At 43.8% G+C, this 16,977-nt stretch overlaps 1 protein-coding gene across 2 annotated transcripts in view; it reads left to right on the plus strand.

The window, feature by feature from the left end:
* Window positions 1-16,977, plus strand: part of LOC126326403 (transcription factor SOX-21-like) — a 240,031-nt gene that overhangs the window by 112,676 nt on the left and 110,378 nt on the right. For both annotated transcript variants that reach the window (XM_049995637.1, XM_049995638.1), the window contains exon 3: window positions 10,758-10,952. In XM_049995637.1, coding sequence (XP_049851594.1) covers window positions 10,758-10,952 — 195 coding nt within the window. The remainder of the gene's footprint in view (window positions 1-10,757; window positions 10,953-16,977) is intronic.

Genomic DNA, 16,977 nt, shown 5'->3' on the forward strand with positions numbered 1-16,977 from the left:
AACTGAAACCCAGCCAGGCACAGAGATTTACTTAACCGACATTTTGCACCAAACAGAACCAACTTCTCCTTACACCGTTGTGGCCGATCCCACATCAAGTACCGTCCGGTCAGCCAGCCAGCAAACAATCTCCACATCGAGGACCAGGCCCCGCAAGATCAGACCCCAGAGTCTTCCAGACTGCCTCCATTCCTTCAAGCGCGAACTTCCTGCTCTTCTTTTGAGTTACTTACTTCGTGTACTGCCTTCTTACTGGCTGTCTACATTCTGCCGAGTCTCTGCTGGGGCTTGGCGAAGCTTCCGTGACGACAGCAGTCAGCCCGTCCTCCACATAAATGAGCCTCAATCACCAGCTGCCAGGAGCTGGGCGCCACCCGTTCCAGTCGTATTATTCCCATACACGGAGCCCATGTTTATGGCTGCCTCCCATGCTGTCAACCCTCCACTGAACACAAACAGAATAACATGTCGGAAATGTTCCTAGTTCACAACATGGCACTCCATCATTTTCTAGAGTTTACAACTCCATTCGCTATTACCAGATGACAAAAAAAGGTTAAAATGGCTCTGACCACTATGGGCCTTAACATCTGAGGCCATCAGTCCCCTAGAACTTAGAACTACTTAAACCTAACTAACCTAAGGACATCACACATATTCATGCCCGGAGCAGGATTCGAACCTGAGACCGTTGTAGTCGCGCAGTTCAGGACTGAAGCGCCTAGAATCGCTCGGCCACAGCGGCCGGCTTCCAGATGACAAAACGACGTTATGTAAACTCAACAATCAACAGTGAACTGCAAATGACAAATGAAAGTCGGTAGATAAACCCTTGGCAACCGGAATATCAACATGAAAAACAAAACACTACAAGCGAGGTAGTACGGAGATGCACAGCGGACCTGCATTTTGGAGGGCGACGTTACAAACCCGCGTCCGATCATCCTGATTTATGTTTTCCGTGATTTCCCTAAATGGATCCAAACAAATTCCGTTATGTTTCCTTCGAAAAGGGCACGGCCGGTTTCCTTCCCTATCCTTGAAACAATCCGATCCGTTTCAAGTGGCCTCAGGACATTAAACCCTAATAACCCTACCTTCCCATATTGTTTCAACCAGTCTGAAGCAGTATTCATACTTGAATTTTCGGCTACCATACATGTGTCCCTGATGTACAAGATAATTTTGTTCTGAATGCTTATACTTTACATGGAAAGTAAATTCACTGAATATACCAGTATCGATTCTTTAACGGTGACATGCTCTAGATGTCCTGCTGTAATCGATCAAATTGGCTTCGGTTTGCAGTAATTAATTCCGTCTACATTAACATTACACCTGATCAGTCATTCTCTAGTCAAAATTGGCTTTTTCATCACTTTTAACTATATGGCTGTCCTGGGATGATGATGCACTAAAGGAAGTGCGGAAAGCTGAGGGACGCGAAAATTCAGTGTATTAACGATTTCCTTCACAAGCGCGTGACCACTTCTAGTTTCGTTGGCCGTAGTACGTTCATCACCCACACCAGACCAGCATCTGAATCTCCTTACAGCGACGCCTAGTGTCGTGATGACACTGCTGTGAGATGGGTAGCAGCAGATCCTGCTCATTCTGCAATATTCCTGGTGTCCACCTGGCCTGCCTTCCCACAGTCCCTTTACAAAGAGCAGGCTACCCCAGAGCAAGCAACACCTTAAGAACCGGTCTAACGGGGAATCGACGCCGGGGCATTGCGTGACAAACCCTGTTAGTAATCCTCTAAACTGCCTCGGCTCCACGTTCCCAGAGGATGACGACACTCGCTCTTCCTCCAGGGAAATACAAAGGCCATAGGACCTTACAACTAGTACCAGTAGATAACAAACTTTCTCAAATGCTCATGAATAGCTGCTCTCAGCAAGTGAAAGTGGGCTAAAAACTTATTTCTGGGTATGAAATGTATTTATTAAACGCGATTTCGATGAAAATGAGACAGATAGACGAACTGGAAAGTTACCGATTATCGCTTAAATGCTGATTTATTTTCTATTAATGACAGATTTTTGTCTATGTAAGCAGTCAGCACTTATGTGAAGTGTTGAACATCCGAAATATTTGACATATTTTGTCTGGATAACTTACGGTATAATTCCTAGTTATTAAGCACGTCCGTTTTCATTGACGGCCTAAATTAGCATCCATTGTCGTAATCATTTTACCAAAATCAAATAGAGCTTTCTGTAAAAGACTTCAACGGTCCATGAAATTCTTAAACGCACCAAAAATATTTGATCAACACAAGTTCTCTTAAGAAAGAAGTACTAATAACGCTCAGCGATAGATCGTCAATAGTTTTCATTGCTAGAATGGACATCGAATGTTATATCCAGTGTAAGAGAGTCACCTAAATGTTTAGTGGTCTCTATAAGTGATACGGTGAATACACAAATGAAGCGAGTGCGTCATTCACTAGTGTAACATCCGAAGTAATTCCCATTTTTATACGCTGAAGCCCCAAAGAAACTGATAGAGGCATGCGAATTTAAATACAAATATATGTAAGCAGGCAGAAAAAGGCGCTGTGGTCGGCAACGCCTGTATAAGACAGCAGGTGCCTGTCTTAAATCGATTACTTCTGCTGCGATACCAGGTTATCAAAATTCAACTATGTTTGGGCGTGGTGTTATAATCGGCGTACGAGCGATGGAACACATCTCCAAGGTAGCGATGAAATGAGAATTTTCCGGTACGGCCATTTCACGAGTGTACCGTGAATATCAGGAATCCGGTAAAACATCAAATCTCCGGCACTGCTGCGGTCGGAAAAAGGCCCTGCAAGAATGGGACCAACGACGCCTGAAGACAATCGTTCAACGTGACAGAAGTGCAACACTTCCGCAAAATTCTGCAGATTTCAATGCTGGGCCATCAACAAATGTCAGCGTGCGAACCATTCAACGAAACAACATGGATATAGGCTTTCGGAGCCTGCCTTTCAGCAGGGGCTGTTCAGGCTGGTGGAGGCTCTGCAATGGTGTGGGGTGTGTGCTGTTGGAATGATATGGGACCCCTGATATGCCTACGTATGACTCTGACAGGCAAGCATCTTGTCTGACCACCTGCGTCCATTCATGTCCATTGTGCATGCCAGACTTGGTTAATTCTAGCAGGACAATGCGACAGCCCATACTTGCATAATTGATACTGTGTCGCTCTAGGAACACTCTTCTGAGCTTAAACAAGTCCGCTAAGCACCAAACTCACCAAAGATGAGCGTTATTGAGCATATCTGGGATGCCTTGCAACGTGCTGTTGAGAAGAGATCTCCACCCCTCATACACTTACGGATTCATGGACAGCCCTGCAGGATTCATAGTGTCAGTTCCTGGCAGTACTACTTCAGACATCAATCGAGTCCATGCCACGTCGTGTTGCAGCACTTCTGCCTCCTCTCCTCGCTGGAGCCCTACATGATATTAGGCAGCTGTAACAGTGTTTTTGGCTCTTCAGTGTATAAACCTGAGGCGTGAATGTGTGGAGAATACCTTTATATGCGTTAACAGTCCTTCCAAAAACTTTGCTTCTGTTTTTTTGGTCTTGTTTACATTTTAATAAAGAAGTCGTACTAGTTTAGTTTCCACTACCTGGCGCTTCTTGAGAGACCTTATTCATCAGCAGTGTAATGCAGACCTGCTCACGAATAAACACGTCTCATATTTTGTTCTTTACAAATTCCTGCAGACGCACAGCATTGTGCACAGGTTTACAATTTAATCAAGCGTTGATTCGTTAAATTTTGCATTGCATCTTAAAGCACAGCATTCAAATGCCAGAACACTAGCCGAAAATATTGATGGCTCCCAGTACGTGTAACAGTCTTCATCCTAGAATGAAACATACGCTTACCCACATCAGACACATAAGGTAACATAACATACATAGAAATAAATGAAAGGACGGGAGCATGTTGTTGGACGACACATTGCATGAGGTCAGCGTGACTATAGCGCAAAATGGGGCTGGTCCCGTAAGATGGGCATATGAAGGAGCGGGAAAAGACTATGTTTGGCCGGGGCGTAACTTCTGGATAAGGTAACTTCTGGATGAGAATGGGGAAGAATCACCGGGAAAGTGGAAGGACGACGAAACGTGCCGAGTGTAGCCCGGGATCTTAGTACTGCTCGTAGCATAGTTTCACCTTAATGAGGGGGGGGGGGGGGGGGGGGGGAATGGTCGACCACGGTGAGGAGGCGTTCTGCCACTGTGAAATACAGCAGTAGATGACCGTTACGTAATACAACTGACATTAAGGGACCAAGGTAAATGCGGTTCTAGGTGCTTCAGTTCGAACCCTGCCTCGGGCAGGGGTGTGTGTGATGTCCCTAGGTTAGTTAGGTTTAAGCAGTTCTGATTTCTAGGGGACTGATGATCTCAGACGTTAAGTCCCATAGTGCTCAGAGCCATTTGAATCAACCAACGTCAAACAGCGGATGCAGCTGCAACCACATTTCATAGTTCTGCAAGATTCGCAATTTCACACTCCACAGTGACACGGTGGCTGCATGGGGGTTGTTCCTTTATCCGACGATCAGTGCGTTGTGTTCCATTGACAACCTCACTACGGCGGCACCGTTTGCGATAGGGCCTTAGTAGGTCGCTGGAGGGAGTTGGCACCACATCTGCTCACGCACGTCATCTAATTCCCGTAAATTTCGGGGAGGAGGGCTATGAGCTCTGACGCCACATTGTCACATCCGGGATCTGTTCGATCGGGCTCAGATATGGTGGGTTGGCCGGATAGCACATCAATTGGAACTCACCACAGTGTTCCTCGAACCACTCTATCACACTCGTGGCCTTGTGATATGGCGCATTATCTTGCTGAAAAATGCCAATGTCGTCGGGAAACATGATCGTCATAAGCGGGTGTACGTTGTCTGAAATCAGTGTAAGATACTCTTTGACCGTCGTGTTGCCTTGAACGAGCTCTACTGGAGCCACGGATGCCCACGTGAATGTTCCTCACAGCATATTGGAGCCACCGACAGTTTGTCTTCGTCCCACAGCACAGGTGTCAAGGAGCAGTTCCCCTGGAAGACGACGGATCCGCACTCTCCAATCAGCAAGATGAACAACGTATCGGAATTCACCAGATCACCCAACGTTCTGCCACTGCGCCAACGTCCAGTGCCGATGGCCACGTGCCCATTTCAGTCGTAGTTGCGGATGTCGTGTTGGTAACATTGGCACATGCATGGGTCGACGGCTGCGAAGGCCGATCGTTAGGAGTGTTCAATGCACTGTGTGTTCAGTGTTGAAGTCTGATGTTAGTTCCGCCACTGTCCGCCGACTGTCCTATTCTACCAGTCTGCCCAGCCTACGACATCCGACGTTCGTAATGATGGGTGGCCGCCCAACCCCAATACATCTGATCGTAGTTTCATCTTGGTTTCGCCACATGTTGAGGACACTCACCACAGCACTCCTCGAACACGCGACAAGTCGCCAAGTTCCCGAAATGCTCGTGCCGAGCGTCCGGCCCATCACAACCTGCCCTCGGTCAAACTCAGATCGCGCACCTTCCTCATTATACGGACGGACAGCACGCTTACTCGCTTACTGATACTATGTGCATCTTATGCATGTCTGACTAGCAATTATTCCTCTCCAAGTGACACTGCTATCGCCTGCATAGGTAAGGTAATTATGCTAAAAATTTGGAGAGAAAAAAGAAAACAAGCTTGTCACTTTTCCATTTATAGGGGAGATATTCGATAAAACTGAATTCATTTTTCGTAATATTAATGTTGCGCCAGCCTTTCATACCAACAACAAATACTATAGTTCACATCATCGATAAGACAAGCTAGTTTTATCAGTCCGGAGCATATAGTTGCAGTGATTGTGATTAGGTTTAATTAGGCCAAGCTGGACTAAAGACGCGTATCAGATACAAAGAACATATTTGTAGAAATGAGAGCAATCAGTTCACATTCTCTCTACATCTGAAAAACGAAACCATTCCATGTCAAACACAGAGTACAATTTACAGTTGTTGCACTCAAGTGACAAAGGCCGCCAAATGGGTATTTCAAAAGAACTCGAGGTTCACACACATTTGGGAAAAACGTACGCTGTTTTAAATAAAAAAACTGGTCTGAAAAATAGTAATTTCATTGATAGTTTCAAAGACATGCTACAGATTCGAATAGGGATATGAGTACATCTACTGTAAATTTTACGTTAGTATCTCATTACCCAACCTTTATTCCAGGTGGTACATTCAGTAACTTGTTTTAAGCTTAATAAGTCTTCTTTTCTATTTATTTTAAGACGTCTGAAAAATTGCTGAAGTATTGATTTCATTAATTTTCAAACTACTGTAAAAGTAATTGCAGTACACGTATTGATATGTTACCTCACTATAAACGTTGAATGTGGGTAGGCTTAGACGCTCATTGTGAAGTTCTGTTGATATGGTTCATTCTGGCTCCGCCTGTTTTCATAAGAATTCAATCCATAGTTGTTATAACTTAGAACATTTAACATACTACATGCAGCATGATTTTAATTTAGCATACGGCTCTATTACGGTTAAAATTGTAATTGGTTATACATTACCCCCATCTTTAGTTTGGTTATGTGAGATGTTGATAGAACTATATTTCATGATATCTAACTTGTTAAATGTGTAACACTGTAATATATTCGTACAAATCGTGTAGGCATACCTTTTATGTATTTGTAGGGACTGTACCTTAAAAGTTACTGTACATTAGCGATGCACATGTGGAATGTGGCTGTAGCTCCTTTCACATTACCGTCTATGTGTGTCTGTAAGCCAGCACTTTTATGCATTTATTTCTGTCACCGGCGGTATGAGTGCAAGTCTTAAGTTGCTTATATCTTGTAGATGTAACATGCAGACTATCCGTTGTAACTGTCGTTTATCATAGCATATGTCATACAACTTGTACAATCGTAAGATAGTAGTAGTCACTATCGATGTGTTAAGATCTCTATGATTGTCTTTGGTCCTACCACTCAACAGCGATCAGCCGTGTAGTCGGCTGTATGTGCTATGCATCCCTTCACGGCGTTAAAGCCGGTTACTGATGTAACTTGAAGGAGTGCACATAAATATTTCCGAATCTTTTAGGTAATCTACCTATTTATTTTTTCTTTTCTTGTATCTCTTCCATTTTTATATGCCTTTTCTATTCTTGTGTGTCTTATGATTGTTCTTTACTTCTTTCTACTTACATCGCTTGAACATATAGATGGCTTCTATACGAAATTCTATATATAGTTTTCGGATGGCATCTTTTTCCACTTGCAGTCGGGTGTTCCTTTACTGTGAGACAAAAACAGCCATCTGTTTTGGTTAGTATCTTAACTAATTTTACATCTAACTTTATACCTAGTGCTATTAATACTGCTATCGTGTAGTGCTACTACAGTACAATAACAGACAATACGACAGTAACATGTATAAAAAGTCCCTATTACTACCATCACCCCTATGATTTTTCTACAGAAACTACTACTACAGAAAATTACGCTACTAATACCAACACTGACATTGATATTTCTTCTGTGATTATTTATGGTAAAAGCTAGGACCGCTGATCCTTGCAGAATACTTAAGCAGCATGTTATCTTGTGTGCCTCCACTATTTCTCTTAATATAATCTGAGATGGACACACACACACACACACACACACACACACACACACAATTATTAACGTTCCGTACCAGGGCGGACATCCCACTGGATACAGCAGTATTCTATTGCATCCATACAGCATGGTGAAGCGCGTCACTTATCTTTCACTGATTCTTCTCGTACTTCTTATGTTTGCTTGTGATCGCTTCCCAACTCTCTGCCGTTACTGGGCCAAGAGATCGTAGAACTATAGGGCTTTTTTCGCGTTTCCTATGGTTGTATGCAGGTCTTATTCGTCTCCGCTATGGTGGCTGTTGATTGTAGTTAAGCCTTGCCTTTTCTGAGACAGTATCAGGTATAAAAAGTTCTGTTTCACTGTAATGATGTTGTAAATGTTTTATGTCTTAAAGGAAAAGTTCTTTTACCTTCAACTAGGGGACTTTCACATAGGAGATAACCTGTTATGCCAATAACTCCACAGTCAGAGCTTGCTCTGCCTCTTAACAATACTGTTCAGATATGTAGGATATGGCCCATGTTCGGAAAGGTAATAGACCAATCCCCTATTTGGCTTAAAATGTCGAAAAGACACAGACCACGTAATCCTCATGTCCGAGCTGTCAGTTTATCTGTCATACACAGGACGAGAGTTCATTCCCGATGCCACTAAGCAATTCTCGTTGTTGAAATGACTGCAGCAGACCCCTCTCCGCCGACTAAGGAGCGCTTAGCAGCGGTTTATAGAAGCGGCGGCTCTGGTATCGAAAAGAAGCATTAGTGATTGGGAACACCATGTGCTGGCGGTGGGCTTCTATGAAATCGCTGCCACAGCATGGTGGCCATCACACAGGTAAATGGACAGCAAAATTCGGGAAACTAAATTCCCGGGAAGAGTCATTCAGCGTATTGCTCCCTTATACATACAACTCGCTAAATGACCATGTCGTAAAAAATGAGAAATTTCATCTAATATAGAGACTTTCCTACAGTCGTCAGTCGTTCTTTTCCCACATCATTTGAAATTGGAAAAGGAAAATGAGGAAACGACAACATTATGTTACGTAATTTGTGGCACACGCCATAAGGTGGCTTCCGATGCAAATGTAGAAATCAGGAATTAAAGAAGTACTAGGAGGTCTCGCACAGTATTAACTGCCATTGAAGCTGCATTCATTGTGGTGAAAGGCGATCAACTAACATAAATAAAGAAAATGTTCTCACTTTCATTGTTGGCGATTTGGAGAAAAGGCTTTTGTGTTAATGTTTCTTTCCCGCTGAAACCAGAACCGTCCAAAAGGAAAGTGCTTTGCTGCTCCTCACTATCGCCTTTAAACGCAAATCTAGCGTTGAAGTCGAATACGTGGATAACAGTGTGCTGTGAATTCATTGATCTGCTGACAGATCGTGGTTCTCTTTCGTCTACATGTAGAAAGAAGGGTGCAGACAGAGGCACGGCAGGACCAAAAGTGGAAACGGTGTTCACGGCTTTTTATGCCTTTCGGAGAACGATTCGAGTCACTTCTGAAAAAGCAACAATAAATCATTCTACGTGGATGAAACGGATCGTATGTAGAACTGCACTGTGTTTGCTTGTTCTGACATGAGTACAAAAATAGACTAGCACGAAAAAAAAAGGAAGAAGGACTGCTCATGACCCTCAGAGACTAACTGTTATGGCGTATCAATGCGCGACTGTGTCCTTGTACTGCGACAAGCATCATCGAAATCGATCAGTTCAGAGGAAACGGGGAAAAATTATATTCAACTGTCGACAGCTGCTAAGAAATACGAGGGCGCGCTGAAAAGTAACGCCACCAATTTTTTCATTCTGTTCTCGGCATCTGTTGAGATATTACGTGTCACCCCTGTGCCGCTTGAGGGCTTCGGTTTGGAGCGTGTTACACGGCGGTGTGTAACGTAACTATGTCTGTGCGTGAGCGTGTTGTAATTTAGTTTATAACAGCAGAAAATTGACAGCATGAATTCGGAGAGTTCTTCCAAACATGGAGCACCCGCTCCTGCAGTATTACAATGCCAGATAATACACGAGTGCCGCGACATCTGCAACAGTCCGACGTCTTGGGTTCGCTGTCATCGATTACCCTCCACACAGTCTCGACTTGACCCCGTCGGATTTCCATCTGCATCCGAAACTTAAAGAACACTCTGGAGAACTTCCCTGTGATAGTGATAAAGAGGTGCGAGTAGAGATAGTGGCTTCGTGAACAAAGTTAAACGTTCTACAGTGACGGTATCAACAAACTGGTCTGTATTCATCTTCTGAGTGACCATGTTGAGAAATAAATATATAGTCTTGGATACATGTGTTATGTTAAAAAACCTGTAAGACTTTTCAGTTTAAAAATTCGGTGACATCAGTTTTCAAGGTATTTCATTGTTTCATTGTTACTAGCATGTCCCGTTATAACTAAGAAACTGCTACAAGAATCTTTTCAATTGCATTGTGTGGCTTACGCGAATGTCTGTGTAAAATAACGCTTGAAATTTGGAAATAAATTGAATCACACTCGGCAGTCGCTTTAAAGTAGTGAACTATTTGCTGCGTTCATCATTGGTGACAGTTAGAACTACGCTGCACCGGTTTTCGAGCACATACTCTTCAAACTGCGGATTTCGAAGACACAGAAAAGATAGACAAGAAACTTGTCACACTTTTTTATCCATACATTTCAAAGAAGACAAATGGTCTCCTGTGGGGTTTGATGGAAATGGAGAAGTGGCTATGATTCTCGAAACAGTATCTTAATATAGAGACAGTGTTTCATTTCCTGTCATGTCTGTACATCGTCCGGCAGAGGTGGCCGAGTGGTTCTAGACGCTACAGTTTGGAGCCTCGCGACCGCTACGGTCGCAGGTTCGAATCCTGCCTCGGATGTGGATGTGTGTGATGTCTTTCGGTTAGTTAGGTTTAAGTAGTTCTGAGTTCTAAGGGACTGATGACCTCAGAAGTTAAGTCCCTTAGTGCTCAGAGCCATTTGAACCATTTTTTTGTGTGTACATCAATTTACTACCCTGTTGTAGAAAACAGTATGCGTCGGCGCAGTTTCCTTGTGAAGTGAGGTACTGGAAACGGCTTTCTGCTTGCAGGCGCGGAGTGGAAGCTCCTGTCGGAGGACGAGAAGCGGCCCTTCATCGACGAGGCGAAGCGGCTGCGCGCCATGCACATGAAGGAGCACCCCGACTACAAGTACAGGCCGCGGCGGAAGCCCAAGACGCTGCGCAAGGAGGGCTACCCCTACTCCATCCCCTACCCCTCCGTGCCCATGGACGCCCTCAGAGCTGGTACGTACCTCGTGTTCGTCTATGTACATAAATGCTACGCTTACACACATATTATGACGACTGTCCATCGCAAGACTGGATTGCAGTAGAAGACGAGGTAAAGAAAGTGTATAAGCGGAGCCACACGCGAATGAGGCAATTCTCTCGACAGTACGTGCGGGAAATGGAATATCCACTGACATAAGGGACTGAGATAAAGAGCAGATTATTACGGCCGGTGGCTCAGATTGAGCAACTCGGAAAAGACCAAGCTGGTCGTCAGTTCGCATGGTTGAAAGACAGTGAAACACGAGTACGCGGAGAGATATTGGACGAGCGAGCCACATGACAGATGGTGCGGGCTGGAGGCTTGCCTACACTGTAGCAGCGATCTGTGGCTAAAGGAGTTCAATCCTGGTGCAAGTACGACTGTTTTAAAGCTCGCCATTGCGTGCACATTGTTGGACTCCTACGTGTTCCGACATTGGCCCAACAGCTCCGTAAATTAGGATTGCAGTGGTTGTGGGATCATCGAGATAGAACGCGGATCAATGGAGACAATATACGTGGTCGGATGTAGCACATTTCACGCTACACCAGGCGAATAAACGTTTGCAGAGATGCCTTCATCCACGTGAACGCTGCTCGAAACATGCGTTGTGCCGTGGTTCCAGGTCAGTGGGAGCGGATGTTTCGTCTTCCACTGTACATAAGTGGAAGCAATTGGAGCCACCATGACAGTTGTGGACAACGTGAGCATTATTGCGAACCCCGTGCATCCCTTCCTGTTCGATGTCTTCCCCAAATGCGATGGCATCTTCCAGCAGGATAAATGCCCGTGTCACAAAGCCAGACTCGTGGTGCAGTCGCTTGAGGAGCATGTTGAGTTGGTTCGTCTGGTCTGAATCCGACGGCCCACATCTCGGACACAATCGGGTGACACCTCTGGCCTACAAACCAACAGCCAATGATTTATAGGCAACGCGTGACCTGAGACTAGAAATCTGGTGCCACATGCCAACGGTAACCTACCAAACACTTGTCAAATCCATGCTACGCATTTATTTTTCCTTCCAAAGATCGTCTAATACGCTATTAAGCGTGTATTTGTAATGTTTTGCCTCATCAGTGTACTTTTCCATAAAAACGAATCTCTTTTCGCAACAGGTTTTCCTCAATTTTTTATATTCTTTCTAGTACGTCGCTCATCGTTTTAAAAATGACATTTTTTATTATAATGATCCTCTGAAGAGAAAAGTAATTAGAACCGAAGTTCAATGGTCACGTTGCTGTTGTACACGTTACACAAGACTTTCTTGAGAATGGCCTGACAGGAGAACGACCCACAACTGAGCACCCTGGCACACATTTGAATTATACATATTATTACCGTACTATAATGTAATATGGTATATTAAAGATTCCCGTAATCGAGTCGTTATCGCGTCTGACACTTATGCAGGGATCCATATTCAATTTCCGGTACTGTCACACACATTTCTGGCAGTAGAGCATTATCTTGCTCCTTCTAGTTGAGTACACCTTGTACGGATTACGTGCGCCAGGTTTGTGAGCTCGACACAGCTTGGGACAGGAAATATGTCCCGCACAGACAGTGCTTTACCAGTGGAGCCACCTCGAGCGTCCATTGCGAATCGAATCGTGGTCCCTTAGCAGCGTAGGGAATTTGAAAGGAATGGAGACGAACGAAGGTAAATCTTTCAGCCAATCCGTGTCACCTGTTTGAATGTTACAATTGCTAGGGTACTGCCTGCGAAATGCAATCTTCCTGAATAAAATTTACACTCTGCAGCGGAGTGTGCGCTGATATGAAACTTCCTGGCAGATTAAAACTGTGTACCGGACAGGGACTCAAATCGGATCCTTTGCCTTTCGCAGGCAACTCCTCTACCAACTTTTTTTTTTTGTTTTCTTAAAGAATCTCATTTTGTTCGCATCCTTAGTTGCATTTGTTCGCGGCAGACGTCCCATGACATCTGTGCAATTTCGTCGTTGATCCGTTCACTTAGTTTTTTATTGGAGAGGGCAGCTAACCCTCCGACCGAACACGTTCAGCTACCGTGGCGGCATCCGACCGAGCTACCCAAGCACGACTTACGATCCGTCCTCCCAGCTTCAATTCTGCCAGTGCCCCCTCTCCTACTTCCATATTTCACGTACACTCTCTTGCGAGGCAAAGGTCTCGAGTTCGAGTCTCGGTCCGGCACACAGTTTTAATCCGCAGTTTTCCTGTCTCCAATTCACCTCATCACCTAAATTCCTCGTGGCCACAGTATCATGTTCCTTATATTAGTCGCGAACCGACTACCTGTTTGGGTCGTAAACGTCGTGTTTACGCTCTAGAAACACGAGGGACGGTGATAGAGAGTTAACAAAAGCGTACGCTCCAGTATTGTTACCAACGGTGCGCCATCACAGGCGACACCTCTACATGCCAACGCTCAGCATAGCGCAACAAGTAAACACTGACGGGCACTTTCGTTTCACAATACCTCTCGCACAGTATAATTGCAAAAATATGTGTGAGAATTCGCGTTTCATCTAAATAAATTACCAGTCGCTTTTATTTTCTCGTAAAAAAACAATGCTTTTCAAATTACGTTGTCTCCTTCGCAGCGAATGACACGTTCATTGACACGTTTATTCCGGCGTCTTTCAAAATCAAGTCCCATACAGAGAACTTTTTTTTTTTTTGTAAAATTTCTTTGCTAGCCTTGTCGACCACTTCTGTGTAACAAAAGCTATGATGCTTTCCTAAAGTTAATATTTTTCGTATTGCTCATCATATGGCAGGTACTGCTGTGGAGATACAGTTAATGAAATAATTATTTTTTGCATTCTGCTTCTGTATGTTTGTAGTAGCTACTCCATTCTCAGTCCGCTCAGCATAGTGTACCTCATGTCGTACTTTGTACACCATCTCCAGCTTTAGCAATCACTCATGTGTTTCGTCGCCTTATTCATCAGTACTGCCACTCATTTCTCTTTCTCATCACCAATAATTTAGTGAGATCAACAGTAAGCCGTTGCGGATGCTCGTGAAGTCATTTTCCCCGATGGTCTACCGCGTTTGCACTGCACTTGTACCTAATCACACGACCACGTCACTTTCCTGTACGGCATAGCCTCCTGTTCGCTTTGTCGAGTAACGCATCATAAAGACTGTGAATCATGGGGCCAGTACATACCGTGCTTGCATATGTTTAACATCAGTGCCTGACAAGGAAGACATTCGAGGCAGTAAGACTTCGGAATCAATGTGTCTCTCAAGAAAATGGTGACTGGATATCTTTCACAGGTATTCCGTTCTCAGCACCATCTAATATCCTTTAAGACTTGGGCTGAATTCTACGTCTTTCTTTGACAGCTTCTCATATCTGTTAGATACAGTATTTACAAGTGGTTTCCAACGTAATTCGATTATAGTCGTTTTGAGAAAAAAATTTAAAATTACGACATAACATTTCATTCACTTTACTTAAATTTTCGTGATTTTTTTTCTGCGTTCGATGTTCACACAAACTATGATTCTAATTTAAAGACTGATGACAATAGATGTTAAGTCCCATAGTGCTCAGAGCCATTTGAGCTATTTTGAATCTAATTTAAAAATGAAACAAATTTAATACTTCTGTAAGATTTAAGCTTCATCACCTGCTCGTATAGCGTGACGCAGAAGCGCTAGCTTGCCGGATAGGTAGGTGGCACACGGCGGATTCACGACCATGGACTGTTACACTGGCTAGCGTCTGATTTTTAAGCTAGTTTCACGCTTATTTTAGTAAATGTAAGGCAGGTCCCCAAATTCCGCCTCCGAGACTACCATACACAAACAACTTAAATAATTAGACACGACTCACAGACGGCACACACAACTCCCCACCCTTGAGTTACTTGACGACAGTCGTGTGAGGATGGGTGACAGGCCACAATTTTAAATAATGAAATTAACTTAGCCAAATTCTGAAAACGTGAATCCGGTACAAGATGGGACACACATTAAGGGAAATAATGAAGAAAAGAAAGTAAGATTTCAGCTTCATGTGCAGGCTCTCATTCAGAAAGAGAACGGTGTGGCGTATGTTTTCGTGAACATTTTTCACTGTGCAGAAACGTGAACAAGCAGGATCGATCACAATCACAGTATCTAAACCGGAAGAATAAAGTTAATTTCATCCTCTCCATTCCTAATCGTAAACACCCTACTTTAGCATTCGGCAAAACGCATTTTCACATCTAACAGCTTCATAACACCATTCTGCCAAGAGGAGCTAATGGTAGGGAAGAAACTTTCTTCTGGCATCAGTGAGCGATATTAAAATGTTAGTACGATTCACAGCCGCATGAAGCGCCGTAAAACACATCTTTTATTTATGTTGCAATGAAACATCGAAACGTAGACTACATACAGTATACGTCACTCGCGCTGCTGACAGTATTGGCTCCTGCCGCATATACGAAGCGTAAATATTTTGTAGGTTGTAATTTAAGACTAATTCGAATAAAACGTTCCATATAATGTGTACCCAATTTTCGTTGGTCACAGATGTATAGCTACTTATGGAACTAAGCAGATGGAGTTGCACATAAACAATACAGAGCCCCGATATCTAGACTTCTTGAAAGTGAGCTTCCAGCATTAATGGAAGAGGTTTTTCTGGTTACAAAGCCATTTGTGTTCTACCTTCTTTACTGGACCCCTCCAAATTGTAGTCATCAGGCTACACGCCATCTAAGCTTAACATTTCCGAAAGACAGATCGCCAGAAACGGTCACGTTTCTTGGCTAACCCCTTTGATTTTTGCCTGTGGAGATGGTTGAAAGGCGAAAACTACAAAGGACTCTAAGACGATCTCAGAAGATCTACACGCAGTTTTTTCAAGAGAATTAGAAAGGACATTGAGGTCGGAGATAGAGTTCATGAAAGTCGGCTTGGAAGTTAAAGCGTTTCCCTTTGCTTAACGCTTCCTGTGAGTGTTAGTTTGAGTTACATTCTAACAACCATATCTGACCAATAAAACTGGATACATATCACATGGAATATTTTATTAAAATTAATTTGTGCTACTACTATCTGGAATATTTACTATTCCTCCTGCAAAACCCAGAAAACTTCATAAGCACAAGGCACGTGCTCATTAAAGTGTTAGGTTTATCTCTCGAATGTTGGTGATTGTAATGGATATGTGTATTGCCTGTTGTCATGTTTGTGTTATGAGGGAATGGACAAGGTGAAATCTGATGTTGGCACGTTGCCTTCTGCTCTAGAATAACTCTGTAGTTATTATTAGAAATAAAAGGAGAACAGTTTTAATGTTGAAAGAATGTGACAGCTGGCAGTTAACGGCTATAGCTTTCTTTACTAGAGAGAGATAAAGAAACAGAGTGTCATGTGCACGGCGATTTCTGTTAGAACGTCAGCCCTTGAAGGTGACCCGTTTAGTTCCAGCCGACTGAGTTCTCGGCAATCAGTCTTTGTCTTTTCTGTGAGGCGCGTGAAAAGTTCGCGCTACAGTGGCCACCACGCTTGAGTAGGGCGTAATACGGGGATCACGTTCCCGTGACAGCTCGATGTCGTGGATGAAGAAGTCTTTCTTCCACGGGCTGACCAGCTGTCGACGGAAATTATTTCCCGCAGTTTTCAGAATAAAAATGTACGATATGCTGAAGCCCGTCACCGCAGCTGCTGTATCTCCTACAGCCAAAGTTTTTGCATTCTACCCACAAAAAGACTGTACTGATGCCTTATCTATATCTACACGTGTACTCCGATGTGTGACGGAAGGTACTTGTGTACCAGTGTCACTTCCGCTCTTTTCCTGTTCCGGTCACGTATGGTTCGCAAGAAGAGCGATTGCTGGTAAGCCTCCGTTTCGGCTCGAATCTGACTAATTTCATCTTCATGGTCTTTTCGTAAGATCCACGTAGGAGGAAGAAATATATTGGTTGACTCTCCCAACTTTAAAAGACGACCTTATGCTGATGCAGAACGCCTCTGTTTCAGCGTCTGCTACTGGACTTGACT

This window comes from Schistocerca gregaria, chromosome 2, assembly GCF_023897955.1.
Source record: "Schistocerca gregaria isolate iqSchGreg1 chromosome 2, iqSchGreg1.2, whole genome shotgun sequence".
In the NCBI taxonomy this organism is placed as follows: Eukaryota; Metazoa; Arthropoda; class Insecta; order Orthoptera; family Acrididae; genus Schistocerca; species Schistocerca gregaria.